General features: G+C 35.2%; 2 protein-coding genes across 7 annotated transcripts; both read right to left on the reverse strand.

Moving 5' to 3' along the window:
- Positions 1–2,949: 2,949 nt before the first annotated feature.
- LOC107830592 (serine/threonine protein phosphatase 2A 55 kDa regulatory subunit B beta isoform) lies at positions 2,950–10,203 on the reverse strand. Of its 3 annotated transcripts, none has more exons than XM_016658209.2 (14): positions 9,698–10,203; positions 7,987–8,090; positions 7,750–7,857; positions 7,511–7,630; positions 6,827–7,000; positions 6,621–6,712; positions 6,280–6,398; positions 5,336–5,459; positions 5,090–5,213; positions 4,286–4,354; positions 4,039–4,130; positions 3,836–3,913; positions 3,673–3,749; positions 2,950–3,339 (listed from the first exon to the last, which is right to left on the reverse strand). In XM_016658209.2, the coding sequence occupies exons 1-14, from the start codon at positions 9,768–9,770 to the stop codon at positions 3,212–3,214; spliced, it is 1,482 nt and encodes a 493-aa protein (XP_016513695.1). In that variant the 5' UTR covers positions 9,771–10,203; the 3' UTR covers positions 2,950–3,211. The 3 variants fall into 3 exon arrangements, with proteins under 3 accessions (XP_016513695.1, XP_075079070.1, XP_016513696.1); XM_075222969.1 differs by having other exon boundaries at positions 7,511–7,677; positions 7,995–8,090; positions 9,698–9,887; XM_016658210.2 differs by lacking the exon at positions 9,698–10,203 and having other exon boundaries at positions 7,511–7,677; positions 7,987–8,003.
- A 3,567-nt stretch (positions 10,204–13,770) lies between these two features.
- Positions 13,771–17,113, reverse strand: LOC107830591 (anthranilate phosphoribosyltransferase, chloroplastic). Of its 4 annotated transcripts, none has more exons than XM_075222973.1 (10): positions 16,761–17,112; positions 16,523–16,661; positions 16,088–16,249; positions 15,911–15,994; positions 15,446–15,634; positions 15,142–15,210; positions 14,975–15,034; positions 14,513–14,633; positions 14,205–14,326; positions 13,771–14,122 (listed from the first exon to the last, which is right to left on the reverse strand). In XM_075222973.1, exons 3-6 carry the CDS (start codon positions 16,226–16,228, stop codon positions 15,193–15,195), a joined length of 432 nt encoding a protein of 143 aa, XP_075079074.1. In that variant the 5' UTR covers positions 16,229–16,249; positions 16,523–16,661; positions 16,761–17,112; the 3' UTR covers positions 13,771–14,122; positions 14,205–14,326; positions 14,513–14,633; positions 14,975–15,034; positions 15,142–15,192. The 4 variants fall into 4 exon arrangements, with proteins under 4 accessions (XP_075079074.1, XP_075079073.1, XP_075079072.1 ...); XM_075222972.1 differs by having other exon boundaries at positions 15,142–15,213; XM_075222971.1 differs by having other exon boundaries at positions 14,205–14,311; positions 15,142–15,634; positions 16,761–17,113.
- Between the last annotated feature and the right edge of the window lie 4,379 nt (positions 17,114–21,492).

The raw sequence follows: 21,492 nt of genomic DNA on the forward strand, positions 1-21,492 counted from the left end.
TGCATGATTGGTGGTTGGAATTTGGAAAGAAACAAAAAGGTACAGATCAAGTGGATTCCTTTGCCAATAGCCCAAGAAAGGGAGAAGAAAGAATATCAAAGTGCCTGGGCCAAATCCTTTGTATGATTTTTCTGTCTTCATATCCGACGAATGACAATTCATGGTGGTCCTTTTTTTCATTGTTTCTCCCTCCAGTACTAAAAATGAATTTTTGATCCAGAGGAAACTAAAATTTTAACTAGAAAATTCCAACAGACGGCGCCCAATTGTTTGACCAAAAAAATATGAGACATTTTTGTTAAACTAATTAAATAAGAAGATAGGTGGTAAATCCTAGTTAAGGATTATTAATTCTAGATCTGAGATGAATAACATGAATAGAAAAATATAGTTGAGTATAAATGCTGGCAGTGATTATGGCCAGATTAAATAGTATGAAAAAAGATGCATTAAGTAACATTAAATGACAATAAAATATAAATAAAGGAAAAGATTCATCCAATCTTGAGTGAGGCGAATCCTCTTTCATTTGATAAAGAAGAATGATAGGCAGATACAAGAATCTTAGGATCCTTGTCGGATCTGGTGTAGGGTATGGGATAACAGATCTTCTAATCTCTTTAGAGAGATGTGTTTATATATTTTCTAGAGAGAGTGTGTGAGTCCCTCTTTTCAGAAGTCCCCTCTTCCTATTTACAAGGGATATCCCTAGAAAATCCTAAAAAAGTACAATTTAGAGGCCTCGGCCTTATAGATCGTTGCTCGACTTCGGCCTTATAGATCACTGCTCGGTCTCAGCCTTATTGATCAATTCGATTCGCAGGTTACTCATGACAATTGTCTCCGCTTGTCGAACTCCGATTTGATTTTGACCCATACAATCATAGTTTTATCATTGGACGCTGCTAAATTTAGTTCTTTCTTGACATTCAACTTGTCTAAATTATATCCTTAAATAAACAAATGTTAAAAAAATAAAACGTGACCAACCGCAAAGAAATGAAAAGTTTTTCTCTATCCCTCTTAAAGCATTCCCCTTATTTAAATGTCTTTTACTTATGGTTATATTTTCATTCGTAATTTCTTTTTTAAGTATGCAAAAGTATCTGAACAATTTAAATAAAAGAAAGTAGGATTACATTAACGATATTAATTGAATCGGCAACATGAATCTTCTAATCTAAGCATAGGCGAATTTAGGAGATTTCAACTGCCTCACTACTTGCTCCAAGTGCCATTCTATATATTTCTGCCTCAATACGTTTTCCCTTTGCACAAGCTTCAGCCTGTTTTAATTCCTCTACCCAATCCAATGGCATCCTGCTCATCTCTTGCCAAGCAGGAATCTTAGCTCCAAATACATGCTAGGAGGCTATCTTTATATCAAATTTGAATCTATATAAAGTTTAAGAAAATGAAAAATCAAACTTTTGCATATACACATACTACCTAGAAAAGTTTGTTTTTTATTTTTTAACTTCGATCTATCCTATTATTTCCTAATATTATCTTTGGCATTCTAACAAGTAAACAATATTTTGAAATATATATTTGCTTCTGTACAACGACGACAAACCCAGTATACTTATTTTTGAGATTATCTTTATTGTTCTAGGCTTAAAATCATACAGAATAAAGAACGAAGTTTTGGTTCTTAATGAGTGCTTAGCATAAATATTCCGTAGGAAACCATAAGAGAATAGAAAAACATATCAGGAAACACATTAATGAGCACAAGACAAAGAAATAGCACATACTAACTCATATTGGTGAGCCCATGCTTAGCATAGGCTGAAGGTAATCTAGCATTCTCCCTGATTTCTATGCTAATCATGGTAACTAATTATTTTCACGTAATCAGCAAATGTGAGTAAATTTTTTCCATAATGTTTCTTTCAAATGATAGAGCAGGCTGAATGGGACTCCATTTGTTTACCTATTGAACGAAGATGAGAGTCCTCATCTGAAGGGTTGACGTAAGATAGTCTTAAGCGTAAGCGGTTTTAAGTGAGTGAAAACTAATTCTAACAGAGGATTGCTTGTGAATGACAGTCCTTGTGATGTTATCTTGTTGTGACTGATAATCTAAGAGATTTCTTTGCTTTTCGTCCTTCACAAAGAAGCAAAAGATTCCGTATTATGGGAGATAAAACTACGTAATAATCTTCTTTGTCAGAGACCTTTTAAAGCTGTGTGATTGAATCACCTACATATGCAGGCTGCCCCTGCCCCCTGCAATTGCTAATTTTTTCAGTTTCCTCACTATGTATAGCAGCATGAACAGCAAATACAAGTAACACATAGATTGTTCATTATAGAGGCTTGAGAAAGACCAAGTTTGTGTATGGTAACATGTTTTTCTATTCATTCTTTGAAGGATACCATGCTATGATGGAACTGACTGTCAATTGCTGCGGAGTATAATGAAAATGAGCAAATTGCATTTGGTCCTTAATGCCCTAGAAAGATAGCAATAGATCACCGATGACTTTGACACTCTTCGGCTTAACTGATCAAAAGTACCTTACAGGCATCAATTGTTGAAAAACACTTTTGACCAATTTTATAAATTAGTCATGAGTTTTGATAGTGTTGAAACTCATATTAAACATATAGCTTCTTTAAGCTCCGCTTCTTTGTTTTAGTATTGCAATCACTAAAACAGTTGTAGCCAAGGTCGGAGCTAGAGTGATGGGAGCGGGTTCGGCAGAATCCAGTAGCTTGGGTTCAAACCCTATATTTATCTTAAAAATCCATTGAATATATATATATATATATATAAATTATTAATTTAGAACCCAGTAACTCAAAACGATTAGAATCTCAAACACATAAGCTTGAAATCCTAGCTCCGCCTCTGGTTGTAGTTCTGTCCAAAACACGTACTAGTATCAAATACAAGGAGAAACAGGAAATGAAAAAAATTGCAGAAACAAGCGAACTTCAGATGTGCATAAAATATATTTATGCAAGCGTCAAATTTCTGTATATTTTTTAACAAAAAAATTGTTAATTGTTAACAAAAAAATTTCTGTCCATAAAATATATTTATGGGAACTTGTAATGGCAGACTGCTACCTGTGAGATTAGATCAAGATGACTACCCAACGTGAGAAATGCTGTTACTATATGGACAGAGACAAAATACAATTTACAGGGGGCAAAGCCCATGAACAGGAGGGTTACTACTCTCAGTCCTCTTCATAGCACTTTATGCATGGTACATGAACAAGCTGCTTCCAACAGAACACGCAATCAAATTGTGCGTTGGATGCCAAGCCAGATGCAGCAACTTGGACTTAAGATTACAGGAAGTCTCATTCTCTGAGCTATCTTGTCCTGAAATTATCAACAAAAAGCAATGTAAATGAGATGACAAAATATGCCAGGTTTCAAAGCCGGGAGGTTAGATCTGCCACCAATTGATTGATGAATTATGGACCCTTACAAGGGTAAAAACCTTGCCCATATCGGTGACCGGGGTTTAAACCAAACCAATGAATGCAAGACATGTATCTTGTATTCACACATTTATCACTTAATTATGGTTAACTGATATGTATTCTCATTTAAAATTTTAATTACTAGGGTAAAGTTCTTTGCTTGGTGTAAACATTAGGTGTAAAATTCACTTCATCATGCACAAGGACATGCATGGCTGTTACTAACTACCTTGACGATAAAATCCTCGAGTCAAGTTGCTCAATGACGACCTTCGAGGCCTTGTAGTAGCTTGAGACGTTGGTTTCCTACAAATTCAAGGAATAATGAAGCATCAATTCAAGAATATAATAGAAGAAAGACAATAGTAAGATCATTTTAGTACAAGGGTTACCTATTTGGACTTTTTCTAACTTCCAGTGTGATGCCATCTTCATTCTCAGCTCCACAAGAAAATATACGAAGATGATTGCTAAATCAACAAAAGATTACCAAAATCCATCATATGTATAAAAGATCAACAAAATGAAAGCACAACATGTATACAACATCAGTACAACATTTTATATGTTGACATAAGTTAGAGCTGTGATAAACCTGTAAGATCCAGTTGCAAATTGAAGTCCATCTCCATTCAGGCAGCAATCAAACTTATCGAAAATGGCGTCATTTGTATACAGCTTGGAAAGCTGCCACACAACATGGATTATGTCAATTATACTGCAAATCAGAAAATACTATCAATCTATTTGAATAAATAGCATATTCACACGTTACACCATATCACCAACTGTTTATTTCTCAGTACAACTCTGACAAATGTCTGTGATGAATACTCTCATACCTTAGGGCGGAGGTGTTCATGAATCTTATACGTTGCAACTGGGGAAGTCTCCATGTGAGTGTCCCATAACTATCAAATAGTTAACAATTAAGATATAATTACAGATCCAGCTTATGATAGCGAATGTAAAACGCCAAAAGAAGGGGTCAAGGATCACAGGAAATAATAACCAAGCAAAGCCATAGCTTATTTGTATGTCACTCAGGGACGAAGAGAACAAAGAAGATTCCACTAACGAGAGATGAAAGAATCAAAATGAAGTGGCATAAAAACAGGCAAAAAAAAAAAAAAAAAAAACAAAGGTAGAAGCAGAAATCAATAAGATGAATACACTTTTAAGGACCCTTAAAATGAAATCGCGCAAATGTCAGAAACACAGAATTCCCAGATAAATAGTGCATGAATCACCTAACCGAGGAGTAAAACATGTGTGAGAAGCACATATCAATACAACTTCCATCCTTTTTCAATCACTCGTTTTTGTTTCTTGCATGTTAAATTGAAAGTTTTACATTTGATTCGGAATTGATTTATTTTTTGAGGAATGTAATTAAAGATCAATAAACTGCATAGGATATATGGTTAAAAATAAGGGTCAGATTACAGATTCTAAAAACATAATTGAGAAAACTCAAAGAAAAGTTTGTTTTAACCACTCAAACAAAAACGGGACTGAAGGAATAAGAAATACTTGACTTCTTTTCTTTTCTTGACAGATAGCACCAAGTTCAAAGAAATGCAGGTATGGCAACAAATCATAGCTTAGGGTGCGTTATCCAGTAAAAGAATCATCGAGAGGAAGACCTTCAGAGTCATGTAATCACGACTTAGGATATGCCTTCCATCCATTGCATACTTCACATCAGATATGGAAGCTATGATTTCACTGAAAAGTGTTTTAGGGCCACGGCTCCCCCCATCTTGCAATCTGTAAAAGTCAGTAGCAGGTTGTTAAAATAAGTACTGGTAGTTGTGTCAGGGCAGCAGATTAGAAGCTGAAATGCATCATGCAGATGAGAGAAATAAAATAGAGATGGGAATAAAACTCACATTTTCACACTGTGATCACATAGTGCAGATTTCCTCATGTCAACAAGTCGGATGAAACCTCGTGAACTACTATAAGCCAACAAATTGCAGTGAAATGGATGGAACTCTGCTGATGTAATCACCTCTACACAAAAGAATGGCGCAATGAGCATTTTTATCCTTTATTAGGTGGCAGCCTGGTCAAATGTTTTATGCAAAAAAGAAGCATAGGGTAATGAAACTAATTTAGCCTAATGACTTTATTCTACCCATGTCATAAGGTAGATCATCATCCTCAAATTTATTGGTCAAGTCCTCTTCGGGGAGAGGAGTAAAGTCGGCTTCAGATTCCTTCCAAGCATTCTTTTTATAGAGTTAATTCGTTTTTTTCCACATGCATCTTTGGAATTACAGGATAAACCTAATAAAATAATGGCCAGGCTATTAATCTTTGATTGCTTGCGTCCACAAATCTTTTGAGAAGATGAGTAATGCAGTGCCAGTTGTTCCAAACTTTTTCTGAAATCCTAAATAAGCATGTGGCAACACAACCGACTCCCCCCCCCCCTCCCCAAACACAAGTCTGGGGCTAAAACTGTACTCTTCCATATCAACCAGACAGGCCCACAAAGCTTCCCGACCCTCACCAAACTAAACTCATCCCTAGCATGAATACGAGGTTTATGTAGATTTTGGGTACATAAATGTATAATCTACAGATATCCTTCAGTTATGTTGCTAAGTTTACCTATGAGGCCTAAAGCTACTATCTGAATCCATATTATGCCTCCCATAAACTCTCGAAGTGCTTTGGCATCATATCATTAGTTGGTAAAATTTATAACATATACCTCCATACTTTTGGAGACTAAACTGGAAACTTCAAATAATGGTTAACAGAGAGTAGCACGGATGCATGAGAAAATACAGCATATGAAATGCTTCAAGAAGACATCTGGGATCACCTGTAAGATCTTCCATATCTTTTGGCTTCATGTCAATGATGTTGAAACACTGGTCTCTGACATCAAGGTTCCATACGTTTATCCTAAGGTCATCCCCAGAAAGGAATGTCTCACCATCGCTGTAAAAGTATTAAAACCAGAGAATTATCTAACGCTTGGCACTCCTTCAACCGGTAAACAACATTCACACTATTGAGTTTCTATGGTACTGCTACTTATAGAAGGATGCCTCTAGTCTGATCAATCAAGCTCAGTCAGAAACACAAACAATAGGGCTGGTCAAATTTCATTTCACGTGAGCAAGTTTAAAATTCATAATATTCGCAAGAACAGAAGAATACCTATTGTTTGAGATGGAATTGATGTTGAAATCATGAGCATGTGCATACACTCTTCTGCATCTTCTAGAAGCCACATTTGTGATATCTGCAAGCTATTTACAACAGTAGCTGGAATCACAAGCTATAATAGCATGTCAAATGCATATAATTTGGGGAGGTAAATGTATTAACGAATGCGTGAATATTAACACTCTTCCATGTCCTACATGTGAGGGCAATGTGCCATTCATTTTGTCAGTCCATTCTAGCCTGGTACCATTAGCATGAGATGGTTCACTTTGTCCACTCATGAAACTTTTATCAGCTAAAAGAGAATTCTCTGAAGTCACAAATGGATTGATGTCCATTTGTTTAACTTTCTTTACTTTCTGTTCCTTGATCTGCAAAAGAAACAAATGATGAAAACAGTAAATTGATTTGTACAGCTTAGTAAGGTTACAGTAGATGGAAATCGACAAGTGGATCTAAGTTCATCAAGAAAGAACACGCCATCCGGGTTTTTTTCCGTAATGCACAGACAAAAAATCAATCTTTACAGACTCTGAACATGCAATGCAGCTAATACTTAACTTTAACCACAGAGAAATCTTCTTTTATTTTCCCACTGTTTTTATTTTTCATGTGTGGTGTATGTCACAAATAGATGAACAATTAGATGTAGTTCTTAGTTCAGAAAGCTGCATCTAACCAAGTTAAGTATCTTAGTCAGAAATATCTTAAAAGATAAAAAATGATAGTACTAGTTCACATGCATTTCTAATTATCAATCTTTTGATCCTGAAAGAAAAGGCTCCCGATATAGAATCTTTTATTTGGAGGGGCACCAGAACCCTTTCTTTCTTCAATTTAAACTCATCTGAAGATTATCGAATGCCACAGGAATTTCATACCTTCCAAAGTTTTATCGTCCTGTCATTTGCTGTAAGAAGAAACAATGATCTATTGAGTTTCGTACACCATCTGATTTTATTAATCTTCTCTTCAATTTCCACGCTCTTCAAATAATCAAACTGAAGAAGATGTAACATGATCAGCATCCAAAGTTCACAACTATCACCTACAGATGCAAAATTTAAGTAGCCTTAAAAGATGTATGCAGAACTAGATAAGATGAAAACCTAAATCATACCTCGGGTTCATGACTTTGGAATTCCGTCTTATATTTAAATTCAGGATGCTGCCAAAGTGGAAGGTTGAACTGACCAGAGTCACGTCGAGAACTTCTGTCAAATAGACCCTACAAGACCATAAAGGTGAAAAGATTACATGAGATACAAAGTTTGAGTATGACACTCAAGAAAGTACAGAATATTGCCGGCTGAATTCATATTTACACAAATGATATTTATGAAAATTGTGTCCGCACTTCTTTACCAGTCTGCCGCTCAAAAATTATGACACGTCCACCTTGATCTCCAACAGCAAGATGATCGCCATTCTTGTCAAATTCCATTGCAGATAAAATATCACCTAACATAGAATCATGTTATGTGCAGGCCATCAAGAAATATTAAAGCAGAAATAAAAGTAACACCAATTTCCTTCTTGCTCCATTATTTCTTTGGTTCATAATAGCTCCTTTTCAGGTGAGAGGGTAAAATAAGGAAACAAAAGCTAAACATCTCTTTGCTGTTTCATTTTTAATAGCTGAAATGCAATGAAAAGTTGGCTTTTCCTTTTTCTAGTTTTCACTATAAAAATATGAGAAATCCTTTTCTATGTAACTGCTCTCCTACCCCAAGGAAACTTCTTTAAGTGAAGTTAACCAAGTTAATGCATAAGATGTTATAAATGTATAAAGTCCTGCACCAGCAGTCACATGCAAGGGTACAAAAAATTCAATGGTAACCAATCTTCTTTTTTCCAGCTATAACAGAATTTCAACGTAAATCTAGTATTAGATAAAGTAAAATGTGTGTGAATGTGGTCCAACATATTCAATGAAATGTAAGAATTATTTTCCATAATATAACCAGTTTGGCCTCAACAAGCCTTCCTGCTTTTTAGCAATCCTCATATCCATTCAACCCCCTTCTCATTCAAAGGATGGAAAAGCCTTCGTCTTGCCACATATACAATGAGTGGATTTAATGGATTGTTTTGTGGACAGTATTCCTTCTTTTTGACTATGCTATTGATTCTCCTCACATTCTCCACCAGCTTCATATAACCAACATAAGCAGACATGGCTAACAAAAAAGACTAAACCAAATATCCCTTGCGTTGTGAGAGAGCTTCATCAACTTAATCCCCCATTGAACTTCTAAAGCATAACCTTATTGAATTCAATGATTGACATATCTAAGCATAACAGAAGAAAACGAAGTTCCCAATGGCCCTCCGTTAAAGGTGCCTTTTTCTCAACTTCATATTCAAAACCTGCTTCTCATTCTTAATCTTAACAACCTCTCTACCCTTTTCGGGTAGGGGTAAGGTCTGCGTACGCTCTACTCTCCCCAGACCCCAGTAGTGGGATTTTACTGGGTATGCTGTTGTTGTTGTCTTCTCATTCTTAATCTTAGTACTAATGAAGCAGATTGGAAAATCCTATAGAATTATTTCTGTAGCATCAGCCAGTCTCTTGTCTCAACTGAACACTGGACGTTCAAAATTCAAGAAATATCCTTATTCCACAATCAACAACAATAACAACTGCTGGTGCTGCTGCTGCTGCTGCTGCTACTACTACTACTGCTGAGACACAAATCTCCAACTGCTAGTTGGGATCAGCTAAAATATGTCACCTGCTGGAACTGAACCTCCATCCCAGTTTCTAAATCTTCATTTTGCTATAGAAATCAAACAAGTTTACCCTATTAGGCTTCAAGATTTCATGTATAAAACTACAGCATCCAATTAAGGGAAGCAACAGATTTCCTTCCGGTCCTAGACTCGCCTCATAAAGAAAAGACTAGTTCAAATAAGAATATTTCCACTCATATTTTTATTTTTTATAAGCTGTTCATACTTATGATATATTAGAAACAAATGTTACACATTTCATTCCAAAGCATGAAATACACAAATTACTGGATTTCATTGACATAAAATTTCACTAAAAGTAAAAGAGAGTTTACAATCTTGAATATCTTCACCGGGAGTTTGTTCACCAAAAACTTGAGAGAACTTCCATTCAGAGCCCAAAGTCATAGCTCCAGTCAAGATACACCCAAGATTAATTTGAGGAATCTCTTGCGATTCTAACAGTTGAAGGTTTGAATTCAGAGACAAGAAGAAGGGAATCTTTCTTTCAATTTCTGTTTTGCTACTGAGTTTTTAATGGGGGGCTCTTTTCTTGTTATCCACTCGATGTTTCCCGGGAAAAAGGAGTTTATGCAATAACTGTTTTTTGTCCTTTTTGTGAGTAACCAAAGGTCGTTGGTAGCTTTTACACGGTGAGAGCCAATGCCATGTGATGGGTAACGGCTCATCCTGTTGGATACTGGGCTGCACCTTTTACGCCGTCAGCTCAAGTCCCCTTTCTGCGTAAAAATTGCAGTCATCTTCATTTAATCTCTATCCAATTTTTAAACAACTTGGGGTTTTTTTCTCATCTTTCTCCTTCTCCTTTTCCTCTTCTTCTTCTTCTTTTATAAGATAGTTTATAATATTTTATAGTGGTGCGTTGGTATGACGCTTTATTCTATCCGTTGTTAGATTTATTGTTGTTTTGACAAATTGATGATTGAGATTTTTTCCTCATTATATTTGGAGGTTATGTTTCAAATTTGAGCTCATTTAAAATAGATTTAGGTATTAAATCGTATATTGGATTATTAAAATTCGAAGAACAAATTTATGTTTTTCGGCAATTTTCACTTCAGACTTATTGGCCTTAAGTGCATGAAACCATTGGTTGCATTCCAGACCTTTTTGGCCTTAAGTACATCTAAGTACAATTTTTCACTTCAGACTTATTGGCAAGTTTAGGAAAACGTTTGTTGCACTTCACAATTGGTCTTAAGTGTATCTGAAGTGTTATTTTTCAATTCAGACTTATTGGCCTTAAGTGCATGAAACCATTGGTTGCACTTCAGACCTATTTGGCTTTAAGTGCATTTGAAATTCAATTTTTTCACTTCAAACTTATTTTTCTTTAACTTCAGACCCAATAAATCTGAAGTTGATCGTAGAGTGGGTAGGTTTGCAATTTTTTTGCAAAATAGGTATAGGTTCAATTATGAACCCAAAATCGAGTATATATGCAAAAGCTCCACTTTCTGTTGACACCGGCGCAAAGTAATTTCAAAAAAAAAAAAAGTTGTTTTTGTGTTTATTGCATGAAAAAATCACAAGGAAGAAATTTACAATCCTCACTCTTGAGCGGTCATTACTATTTCAACTCTTAATTTCATATCGTCATTCCAATCAGAACTATTATCAATATTTAATATTAAAAAATTTCATTAAACAATAGTATCTGATTTGCTAATATTATTATCAACTAGTTAATTGATCCACGCTTCGCGCGGTAAAATAATTCATTTTGTAAATTTAACTGATATAAAATAGATAAAAAAAAATTAGCACAAAATATTTTTCTAAAAAAGGTTTAATCTTAGTCAAACATGCAAATACAATAAACAAAACAGATGTATAAGGAAAAATACATATGAAAAGATGAATTAGAAAAATAAATTCAAATAAATAAAACGGCATATTGGAAGGGAAGCTAGCACTTATTTTGTAGAGAAAAAATATGCAAAGTATGTCTTCTCGCCCTTCGTTCCTAATTAAATGTTATTCATAAATGTTTTTAAGAATCTCATCTTTAGAAAATAGCAATTTTATTAATGCATATTAGTAATTAAATAAATACATTAAATTTGATTCTTACATGAAAATAATACGATTAAGATTTTAATTAAATGCCCTAAGCAATTGAGAGTCGGAGATTTTATAATCAATTGTGCGGTCAAATCACCACGAAGTGTTCCCCCAAATTAATCATGTAAAGGGCCGATCTCTTGAATGTTGGTTATAAAAGCAATTACTTAATAAATTAATAGAATATCACACAAATGCATTATAGCATTTCCTCAACCATCTAAAAAAAATCACAAGTTAGAAAACAACACAAAGAATATTGAAAATCGTACAAAAGATGGCATATACAGTTGGTCGAATTTGAGAGAATAATATAGCAAGTAGGTATTACAACATTTCCTCGAAACTGTAGAAAAATGAAAAAAAAGATGCACTATTTCCCTATTGCAACAGAGATAATTACCTTATTGAAAAAAACTATGAAAAATAATATTTAGTTCACAGTAAGTTATCCGGAAAACATCAATTTTGTCAATTAATTTTTGCACAAGTGACACTGGAACCAAGCAAAATACCTTCGCTTTTTGTACATCAATCTTTCCCTATTATTTCTGAGTGAAAAGAATTATTACTATGAGAAATGGAGGATTGGAGCTGAAAGCCTCATAGAGGACTGAAGTTCTAAATCTCGCCTTGAAAAGTTTTTATAGAGTTGAAAGTCTCGAGGAGGGCTGAAACTATCATATTAGAAAATAAAAAGGTGTCAGAAATAAAACATAATGATACTAATTTAAGCGTCTCAGAAATTGAATTTGTAAAATAAGATATTTCTAATACTTTAATCTTGTAATAACTTAATTAGACGTTTTCAATTAGGATATCTTTAAGCTTTTTTTCATGGTATAACATCAAGGTACTTTAGTAAACAAAAAATTTCACTAACTAAGCGAAAAAGTCTAACCAAAATATAACTTAAGTGAAATAAAAAGAAGTTGATGCGATGACACAGCACAAAAGGTCAAAAACAAAAACGTCAAACCAAAAGTTTTTGTTTTCCACATTAATCAATTTGAAAACAAAAATTTATTTATTAGGAACACCACAAAGATAATTGAGCAGGAAAAATGCACAATCTTCATACCTTATCCATGAAGTGGTTTCAAGAAAATTACTGGCCAAAAACATCATGAAAAAACTATAGTATTGACAAAATATTAATAGAAACAGACAGAATTACCGTAAATAAACTAAAATACCAATGAAATATCTTGTATTCTTGCTCCAAAATCAAAAGCAAACTTTAATAAAACTACTAACAGACAATCATATTCTCATTAAGTATTTCTCTATAATAATATTTTATATATTCCAAAAGTAATTAAGCCAACTATCAAAGCTAATGAAATCTTCAAAATTAGTAAATTAAAGCATTAATAACAGCAATATAAATTTCAACTTCATAAAGAAAATTATTAACCTCAAAGGAAAAATGGATTGTTGAAGAACTTTCGTAAACATTTTCTTTTTTAGTGATCCGGATAATTATTCACACCAATCTGGCCTAAGAAAGCAAAACTATAAAACTAATATGGATAACACAAAGAGATGAAAATGGCATGCAACTTAATAACATAAGGCTGGTCACCATGGCCAATAAAGAAATTTGGAAGAAAGAATTGGTCAGTAAAGGATTTGAGAGGAGATAAGCAAAAAGGGAAGATGACTCAGGATAAAAGAAGATTGGTTTGTAACTGAAAGTTTATGCAAGAAATTTGAATAGGAAATGGAAATTAAAGGGAATATGGAACTGTAACTGAAATACTGTGCTAAAATTGAAAGAAGTTTAACGATAATCTATTCTAATCCAATCGTTGTAACTGAACTCTGTATGTTTTCAGTAGCTGAATTGTTGGAAGTTGGAACGGTTACAATGAAGGTAACAAAATAGATATTTAAAGTAGATAACTGAGAGAAAAGAGCAAAAAATTAACAAAAAAGATAAATACCATTCCAGGCATTCCTATTCCCTCCTTTATATTAATATATAGATCTTTAATAATACTTCCTACCACCGCTCCACAGGTCTTTATGCCTTCTTTTCTAGGCACTTGGTGGAAGCTACTTACCCACACTCTTTTACATCAACCTACAATTATCTATTATGTTAAGTTTACTGAAACAATTGTTGAGTAATAAATAGTATGTAAAAGACACGTGTATTTATTGGCTTACGCAACAACCGTCGTTTTAATGTTTTTTTCCGCTTTTCACAGCTGCTCTTCCACATTTTCGAATACATGGTGCCAAATGTCACCCCTTTCCTTATTTCTTTGATAATAGAATCTTTGTAGTGATTGTACAAGTTCGTGAAGAGGGAACATCAAATGTGGAACATCTTTCTGCACTTGGTTATTCTTTTGCTTGGTCATTGTCACTAATGAGTATTACAAGCAATGGGTACATAAATCTACAGCTGCTTTACAAATTTCAGTAGCCAAAGCTACAGTTTTTTTAAACCCTTTCCTCTGATCCTTCTCCGAGCTAAAATTGAAAGTTGAGTAGTGCCTTCCATTCTTTCTCTGATTTTGAATCTGTTAACGATAACTTAGCAGCGAAGTTGAGCCGTAAGAATATATCTGTCTGGTCAAATGCACTTAACATGGTCAGTTTGGCATTTTAAATGAGTTCATGCAGAAGATCAATCAAGCGACCTGAGGTACTGCTTCCTTCACCTCCTGGAATTTAGTAAACAAGACATAGTATGAATTTATGTGATCAAGCCTCTATCTAAAGAAATTACTGTGAAATTCTCCTTACATTCGAAACCTCTACCCATAGATCAAGTGTCTTCAGCGCTTTGCCGGAGACTAGTGTCTTACGAGCTAATGCAACTCCTTCAGCCAGATTCTTAACATGTCCACTTACTAGGAGAGCAGTTGCTGCATTTAGTGCTTGTGAATTTGTTTGATAGATAATGTAAGAACTTTCAAGGTGAAATGACATTATTGAAAATGGAAACAAGTGCTCTGTCAATCTTTTTATAAGGAGAAGCCTTAAATCTGACAAGCTAATCAATTAGATAAGTTTATAAGGATATTTGAAGCATAACAGACAAAGAAACTTACAAATGCATCAGCAATCGGCCCTTTTTCTCCGGACAGCACGCGTTTGAGCATCTCGGCATTGTAATCTGGACCCCTCCACCTCGCAAGCTTTCTAGAGTACAACGCGGGATGGCAAAGTCCGCTATTGAAGAATAATCTTGTCAGGTTAATTTTTTCATAGAGACAATGTTGTATATAAAAATAAAAAAAATAAAAAAAATAAAAAGGGGCAGCCCGGTGCACGAAGCATCCCGCGTTCACGCAGGGTCCGGAGAAAGGCCGCATCCCAAGGGGGTGTGATGTAGGCAGCCTACCCCAAAGAGACAATGTTATATGACTAGTGAAAAACACATTAATCATATTGCATCATTCTTTACTGCAGAGTTCACCAAATACTTAGGGCGGCATTCACTTGTTATCAGTGTGAAGCAATAAATACATCCGGCTCTGGGCTGCCTTTTTCTGATTTCATGAGTTACTTACATGGATCAAAGGAGAACTTCTCAATATTGTCTAGTGTGATATCAAGGACTAATCCAGGGCCTGCGAAGTGAATTGTCATACTAAAAGATATACAAGCAAAGTCAAACTAAAAAGGACAATGTTACCAAAGACAACATATTTACTAGTATCGTGGAAGGGGACCATACCAAGAGGACTCATCTCATCTGGGCCTTCTGAGTGAACAACCAATACTTTTTTCATGCCAAATCTCTGGACTGCTTTAGCCATTTTGTGGACCGACAACAAGAGATGTTTCATTCACCAAATGAATGTACACAACACATAAAGAATAACATTGAAACATGTCAGAAAGCTATGAACCAAAGGGCAGAATGAAGATAAGACCAGAAAATTTAGCACCTCAATTCACATAATTTAAGACTACAAGATTCTTAAAGCTACATTCATAGAACAAGTGATATTAGTGTAATTCAACAGTTGAAAATGTACCAGGTCTTCTTTGTAAACTCCAACTACAGCAAATGGCACTCTTGATGGGTTCAACATAGGGCCCAAGATATTGAACACTGTCTTTACTTTAAGCTTTTTCCTGATAGGTCTGACAATCTTCATCGCTGGATGATATATTGGAGCCATCATCAAACCTATTCCAGCTCGAGTTACACACTCTTTCACCCCCTGAAGCCAGTAACAAAGAATAAATGCATGGTTGTTAGATGGCTCAGTAATAAAATTACGTTAATAATTTGATTTGGTGAACGCCAAATCTAGTGTTTCTCCTTATAAAGCAAATATTAACTAATGCGATAGCAAACTTCATTTTTAAACCTTCATTTCATAAAACTACAGCATATTTTTCTCTTTTCATAAATAAAAAAATCATAGAACTACAATACAATATTAAAAGTCCTCAACTACCAACATTTTTCAGCCAAGAACAGCAATATCACCAACCTCAGGGTCCAGCTCAATGGCAATGCCTAGTGCTTCCAATACATCTGCACTCCCACAAGCGGATGAACTCGACCTATTACCTTGCTGCAATTTAATCCCACAAATTTTTAGCCTCAAATGTCCACAGTTTTTAGTGAAATTAAATAACTTTGGACAACAAAAAAGAGCTCTGTTAACCTTGGCTACTTTTGCACCACAAGCTGCAGCAAGTATTGAAGCACCTGTTGAGATATTCACCGTGTTTGCACCATCCCCTCCTGTTCCAACAATATCAACCACGTCGCTTAAGCCTTCCACTTGTCTGCAATGCTTTATCATTGCCCTTGCCAATCCGACTACCTAATTATTATCACTAGCTCGATTAATGAATGAGCGAATAAAGACATTCTGGTTCTGTGAAATCAGATTCATAGGCAGAGGATTGTACATCTAAATGGAAGCTTTACAGTATATTTTAAATTAGGGCCTGTTCTTCAAAAAGCATAGAATTTTCTGGAAAAAAATTCATCAAAAAGGAAATACTATAATAAAATATTTATTTCACCTAAGTTATGATTCAAAGGGTATACATAAACCTTTACTAATATGAAAATAGTTAAAGAAGGAACTTACTTCTTCAAAGGTTTCACCTTTAGTTCTTAAAAGAACAAAAAAAGCACTAATTAAAGCTTCATCAGCACCATCCAACAAATAATCAAGAGATTCTTCTGCTTCATATTCCGTCAAGTCTTTCCCACTAATTAAAGATCAACTGAACCAATCAAAAAAAGGAACAAACTTTAATCACAATAAGAAAAACCCAATTCACCATTGTATTTAAAAAAAAAAAAAAAGCATCCTTGTTTATTACCTCGCTAAAGGTGGATATGGATGACTGCTTATTGGAGGAATTGGTCAAAGCATAATGAAGAGTTGAAAACTTTTTTTTGGGTGATATTGGCAAGTGGGTTACTTCCAAGAAACAATTTAGTAAGGTCTCTTTTTGCAGAAAGAGATGCAGATGCTGAAAATGGAATGCGGTTATGAAACAGAGCTATGTCTTCACAGTTTGCCAGATGAAAGGAGGCAGCTTCTGTTATCCAATTTAATTTAATGAACTGAAACTGAAGAAACTAGACTGTGGAGTAATAAATATGGGGAAGGAAATTGAGTTCGGTAACAGAAGGATCATATGAAATTAAACTGCCTTGTGGATATGATGTAGTAGTGCTCGTTTCTTGGTATTTTAATTTATAGTCAACTTCAGGAGGGCCCAGATTCATAAATTAGGGTTTCTGGCATATAAAGTATAAGACATTTCTATGCCACGTAACAAATCTTATTACCCTTAATATTTAAGGTTTAACTTAATTATATTTAGTATACCAAATTATTAATTCTATACCATAATTAATTAAGGGTATAATTAATTGTACGTTTTTTACTCCTTAATTAAAGGAATCTGAAAATTCTTCTTTGTTTATATGAGAACAGAATTTGAAGTGCTTAATCCAGGCATTCTTGGATGCAGATTCCTCCAATATTCATTCTTTGATGCAATAAGTGTCTCGTTGAAGCCTAATCCAAAATATTGCTTTTGGTTCTTCCATATATTCCAGATGATGCTATTAGTTGTGATGGAAAATCAGTAGCAACTTTTGGTGAATAAATATTGCATTTCTTGGGAATGTTCGGTAATATTAACTGGAAATCTTACCTTAACATTTCCCAATTCAAACATCCATCAGAACCATTCCAGTTAGAGATAAGATGAAAACAGAATCAATTAGCAACAGAGAATATGCTAGATATATATTGAAAGAACATATCTTTCAATATATGTTCTACAAAAATTCTACAAATATACAACAAATCAGTTTAAGTATGTATAAAGCAGTATTATTTGTAAGGGTATCTACATAATTACTACATTTATACTAAATTGTAGACTATTTTTTGCAGAAGATTTGTAGAAGTTTTAGTCGTTTTTTATTTGTGAAAACAGAAAACAAAACATCTACAATCAGAATGTAAATAATCTACAATTTATCTACAAGATATTTACAGACTGGGTATATTGAATTTTAATATCCCAATTCCCATTCAATTGTAGCTTAATTGGTATTTTCGACATAATTGCGTTTTTTGCAGAAGATTTTGTAGAAATTTTAGTCGTTTTGGATTTGTGAAAACAGAAAACAAAGCATCTACAATTAGAATACAATCTACAATTTATCTACAAAATATCTACAAACTGGGTGCATTGAATTTTTATATACCAATTCTCATTCAATTGTAGCATTGTAAGCACATGATTTTTGCTTTACGAGCAATCGCTCCAAAAGAAAATAAAAATAGTAACAAATGGTTTCGCTGTACAATTGTTCGAGTTTTCGTGACATGTGTTGTTAGTCATTTGTGGATCTGTCCATTTTTGCATTTAATCATTAACAAACAAAAATACAAAATATGTATGTTAGGATGATTAAACCATAATTCGGTCAGTAAAAGAAAATTCAAAAAAATATATATATGTGTGCATCGTTCGTTCTAGGCTTTTAGTTAACTTACTTAAATAATTTTTGTGATAATTGTGTTAAAATGTTGCATTGTTGTTTAGTTTTAATTTCGTTATTTTTATTATTTATTATTTTTATTTTTGTTTTAAAAGAAAAATGAAATTAGAAAACAAAGAGTGAAGGAAATCGGTTGGGCCAAAAGAAGTGAAACAAAAACAGGCCCAAAACCAGCATTCAAATCCGGTCCAAGTCCAGGCCTGCCCAAACACCTCCTGAAACGACACCGTTTCAGGCCAATCCATCTCAGCCGTTCCAATCAATCCAATCCAACGGTCCAGGATCACTTTCAATAACCCGTTTCAAAGCCCGACCCAGGAACCAATCCGATCCAACCCTCACTTAAACCAAACGACCCCGTTTAACTACCAAACGACTCCGTCTCATTTCTCACCCTCAGATCCAAGCCGTTGAGATCATATGATCTAACGGCTCAGATCCAATCCCATAGACCATATATAAGCCTTCCCTTACACCCACGCCCCCTATACCAACACCCCACCCCTTCGTCCCCAAGCTCAAACCCGGACCTCCCATTAGAAACCCTAGCCGCCCCCGTCTCCCTCGCCATTAAAGCCGGCGGCACGAACGCCGGTGACCACCCCCTGAACACCCTAAGACCCCCTCACTCCCCTGAACACGAATCCACTAACCACGAACCTCGAATCATCTCCTATCGTCTCGAATCTGGATTTGAAGATTCGAGGCAAAACTCGATCTACACCAAACCTCGCCATTTTTGTACCAGCCACTCCCCTGACCTTCCTCGTGACCAAACCAAGCTTGGTTTGGTCCGAATCTACCCACAACTCCTTAAAAATCAGATCTGGAAATCCAGACCTTAGAACACATGCACCTGGGGAATCCGCCCGGTCTTGAAAGGGGTTTTGAGGTTCAATGGATCTTAACCAAGGTGTTCTCATGTGAGAACACCCTGGTTAAAATTTGTTCGGCCTCAAATGGGCAGAGTTAAGTCGGATTTGGGTCTGTTTGATTTAAACATTTTTCGGTAAGTTTTCTTTCCCTTTTCGTTTATATTAATTGCTGATTAAGTCATTAGCATTGCTGTGTGGTAATTGTTTTTTTTATTATTTTTTGATAGTTTCTTAATTTCTTTCTTCTCTGTAAAGGCCTTTTTATTTGGTCGATTTTGTTATGTGTATGACTCTGAATGTACTCTGTGATAAACATGATCGTCGATTAGTTTAATCGTCAGATAAGTTGACTCATATAGGCCCCAGTAATTGAACAAAAATTGTCCGATGCCCTTTAGGTCCCTAAATGTATTGTTTATGTGAGCGATCGATTATTACCTGCTATAATTAGTATAGTCGACTCGATAAATGTCGTCGATTAGTTTTCTATAACTAATGAACCGAACGAGCTAATAATGTCGCATGACTAATTGAGCTTTGCCACTGACTGTATGATCCAGGATTGTTTGAAATGGATCGTTTGCACTGTAAAACTGACTGAAAAGGTACAGCCCAGGCAGTCTTAAGTTCGAACTTTCATCAGATAAAAAATGCCCTGATGCTGCAATAGGCAGGGGCAGTAATAATCAAGGTTGACAGGGGTATTCTGGGGTGTTAAAAAGAACAGAAGTAATTAGTTTAAGTGAGCTGACAAATGGGGTACTAAATTAGGATTAAACTAATGCCAATGGGGGAACAAGACACAGGGGTATGGGGCTTAAATTGAATAATAAAATGATGCCCATAACTCCTGATTAAACAAAACCAGGCGTGGGGAATAAAGGGGGCTGACACCAAAAGATGCTTAGGCATGGGGCTTAAAGGGGTATGGGCAGGCTGCAAGTTGCAGCATGAGGGCAGCCTAGCTGCACCGAGTCATTTGGCTTATAAATAGGCCATTTGAGAACTTAAAAGGGGCTGGACTTTTAGTCTTCAGAAGAAAAAAAAGAGAGAAAAGGCTGGAATTTTTAGTTGGAAAGCTGAAACTTTTAGTCTAAAAAAGTTTTACTGAGTTTACAGAAAGCTGAATAACATAAGTTAGTTTCCAAATAGATTGTAACCAAACACTGCCTGAAAGCTGTATAAGAGTGCATATTGGTCAAGCTGTCTTGGCCAAGTTCTGTCGCTTGCATTGACTGAGTTGTCTATGGTTGTTTGAATTGGTGGTTTTGCTGCATCTGAACCCTCAGTTGTTGCTGCTATTTCTTTACTTTTTCCTGGGACTACTGGCTTGGCACTCGGCTATTTGTTAGTCTTTGTATTCTGGGAGATCACTGTTGGTTGTCTGTGGCTGTGGAAGACACTTGGTTCAGTTGGTTGTTGCTGTGTTTGTTGTGTATCTGTTTGTTGCTATGTTTACTGCATACTGCCTAGCTGACCATTCCTTCCTTCTTTGTCCTCCATACCAGGTACACAATTAATACCACAAATGTAACTGAAAGTTTGAGCATGAATGCAAAAGAGAGGACCTGCAGATTGTTTTTTATATATGTACATGAACTGTTACTCTAAATGTCATGAAATAGTTACATTTTTGTTTGGACAATAGAAGCAGCCTACATACTAAGTATATCAATGTAGGTTAACGAATGCTAGCCTTGTATGTATACTGCTAGGTGAGAATATGCCCAGTGTAATAAGTTGTATTTCAGACTTAGTCTGATGGTATAGTATATTCTCTAATGTAGGCCAAATAGGAAAGCTATCCGTTTTAGTTAAAGTTCTTTCTCCTTCTGCCATATTGTCCCATAAATTGATAAACTCATTTCACAAAATAAAGAATCAGTTCAGGGCCTCAACCTCATGAAGGTCGAGCCCAAATCGAAGCAAACCAAGTAGGCTCGCGTAGAACAGGCAGAGGCCCAGGTCTGGCCTATCACGCATGGGCTGGATTTGGGCCTATAATTGTTTGTTCGGCTGACTGCACATACAGCCCCATTTCTGAATTTTTTTTTTTAGCTTTTCTGAATGTCATTACAAATAACTTGCAAGCATTTAATTAATTAGGACTATCTACCGTCTTCAATTGATAAGGACAAACGCGATAAGAAAC

The sequence above is a fragment of the Nicotiana tabacum genome, chromosome 10, assembly GCF_000715075.1.
Source record: "Nicotiana tabacum cultivar K326 chromosome 10, ASM71507v2, whole genome shotgun sequence".
NCBI lineage: Eukaryota > Viridiplantae > Streptophyta > Magnoliopsida > Solanales > Solanaceae > Nicotiana > Nicotiana tabacum.

Excerpts from the sequence above, each read along its gene's own strand:
- LOC107830592 (XM_016658209.2), bottom strand. The coding sequence starts at position 9,770 with ATGACTTTGGGCTCTGAATGGAAGTTCTCTCAAGTTTTTGGTGAACAA. Across the intron at positions 7,858-7,986 it reads AGCGGCAGACTGGTAAAGAA|GGTCTATTTGACAGAAGTTC; the intron begins GTGCGGACACAA and ends ATGGTCTTGTAG. Across the intron at positions 7,001-7,510 it reads GGACGATAAAACTTTGGAAG|ATCAAGGAACAGAAAGTAAA; the intron begins GTATGAAATTCC and ends TTTCTTTTGCAG.
- LOC107830591 (XM_075222971.1), bottom strand. The coding sequence starts at position 16,228 with ATGATAAAGCATTGCAGACAAGTGGAAGGCTTAAGCGACGTGGTTGAT. Across the intron at positions 15,995-16,087 it reads GTGGTGCAAAAGTAGCCAAG|CAAGGTAATAGGTCGAGTTC; the intron begins GTTAACAGAGCT and ends ATTAAATTGCAG. Across the intron at positions 15,635-15,910 it reads CCATTGAGCTGGACCCTGAG|GGGGTGAAAGAGTGTGTAAC; the intron begins GTTGGTGATATT and ends TACTGGCTTCAG.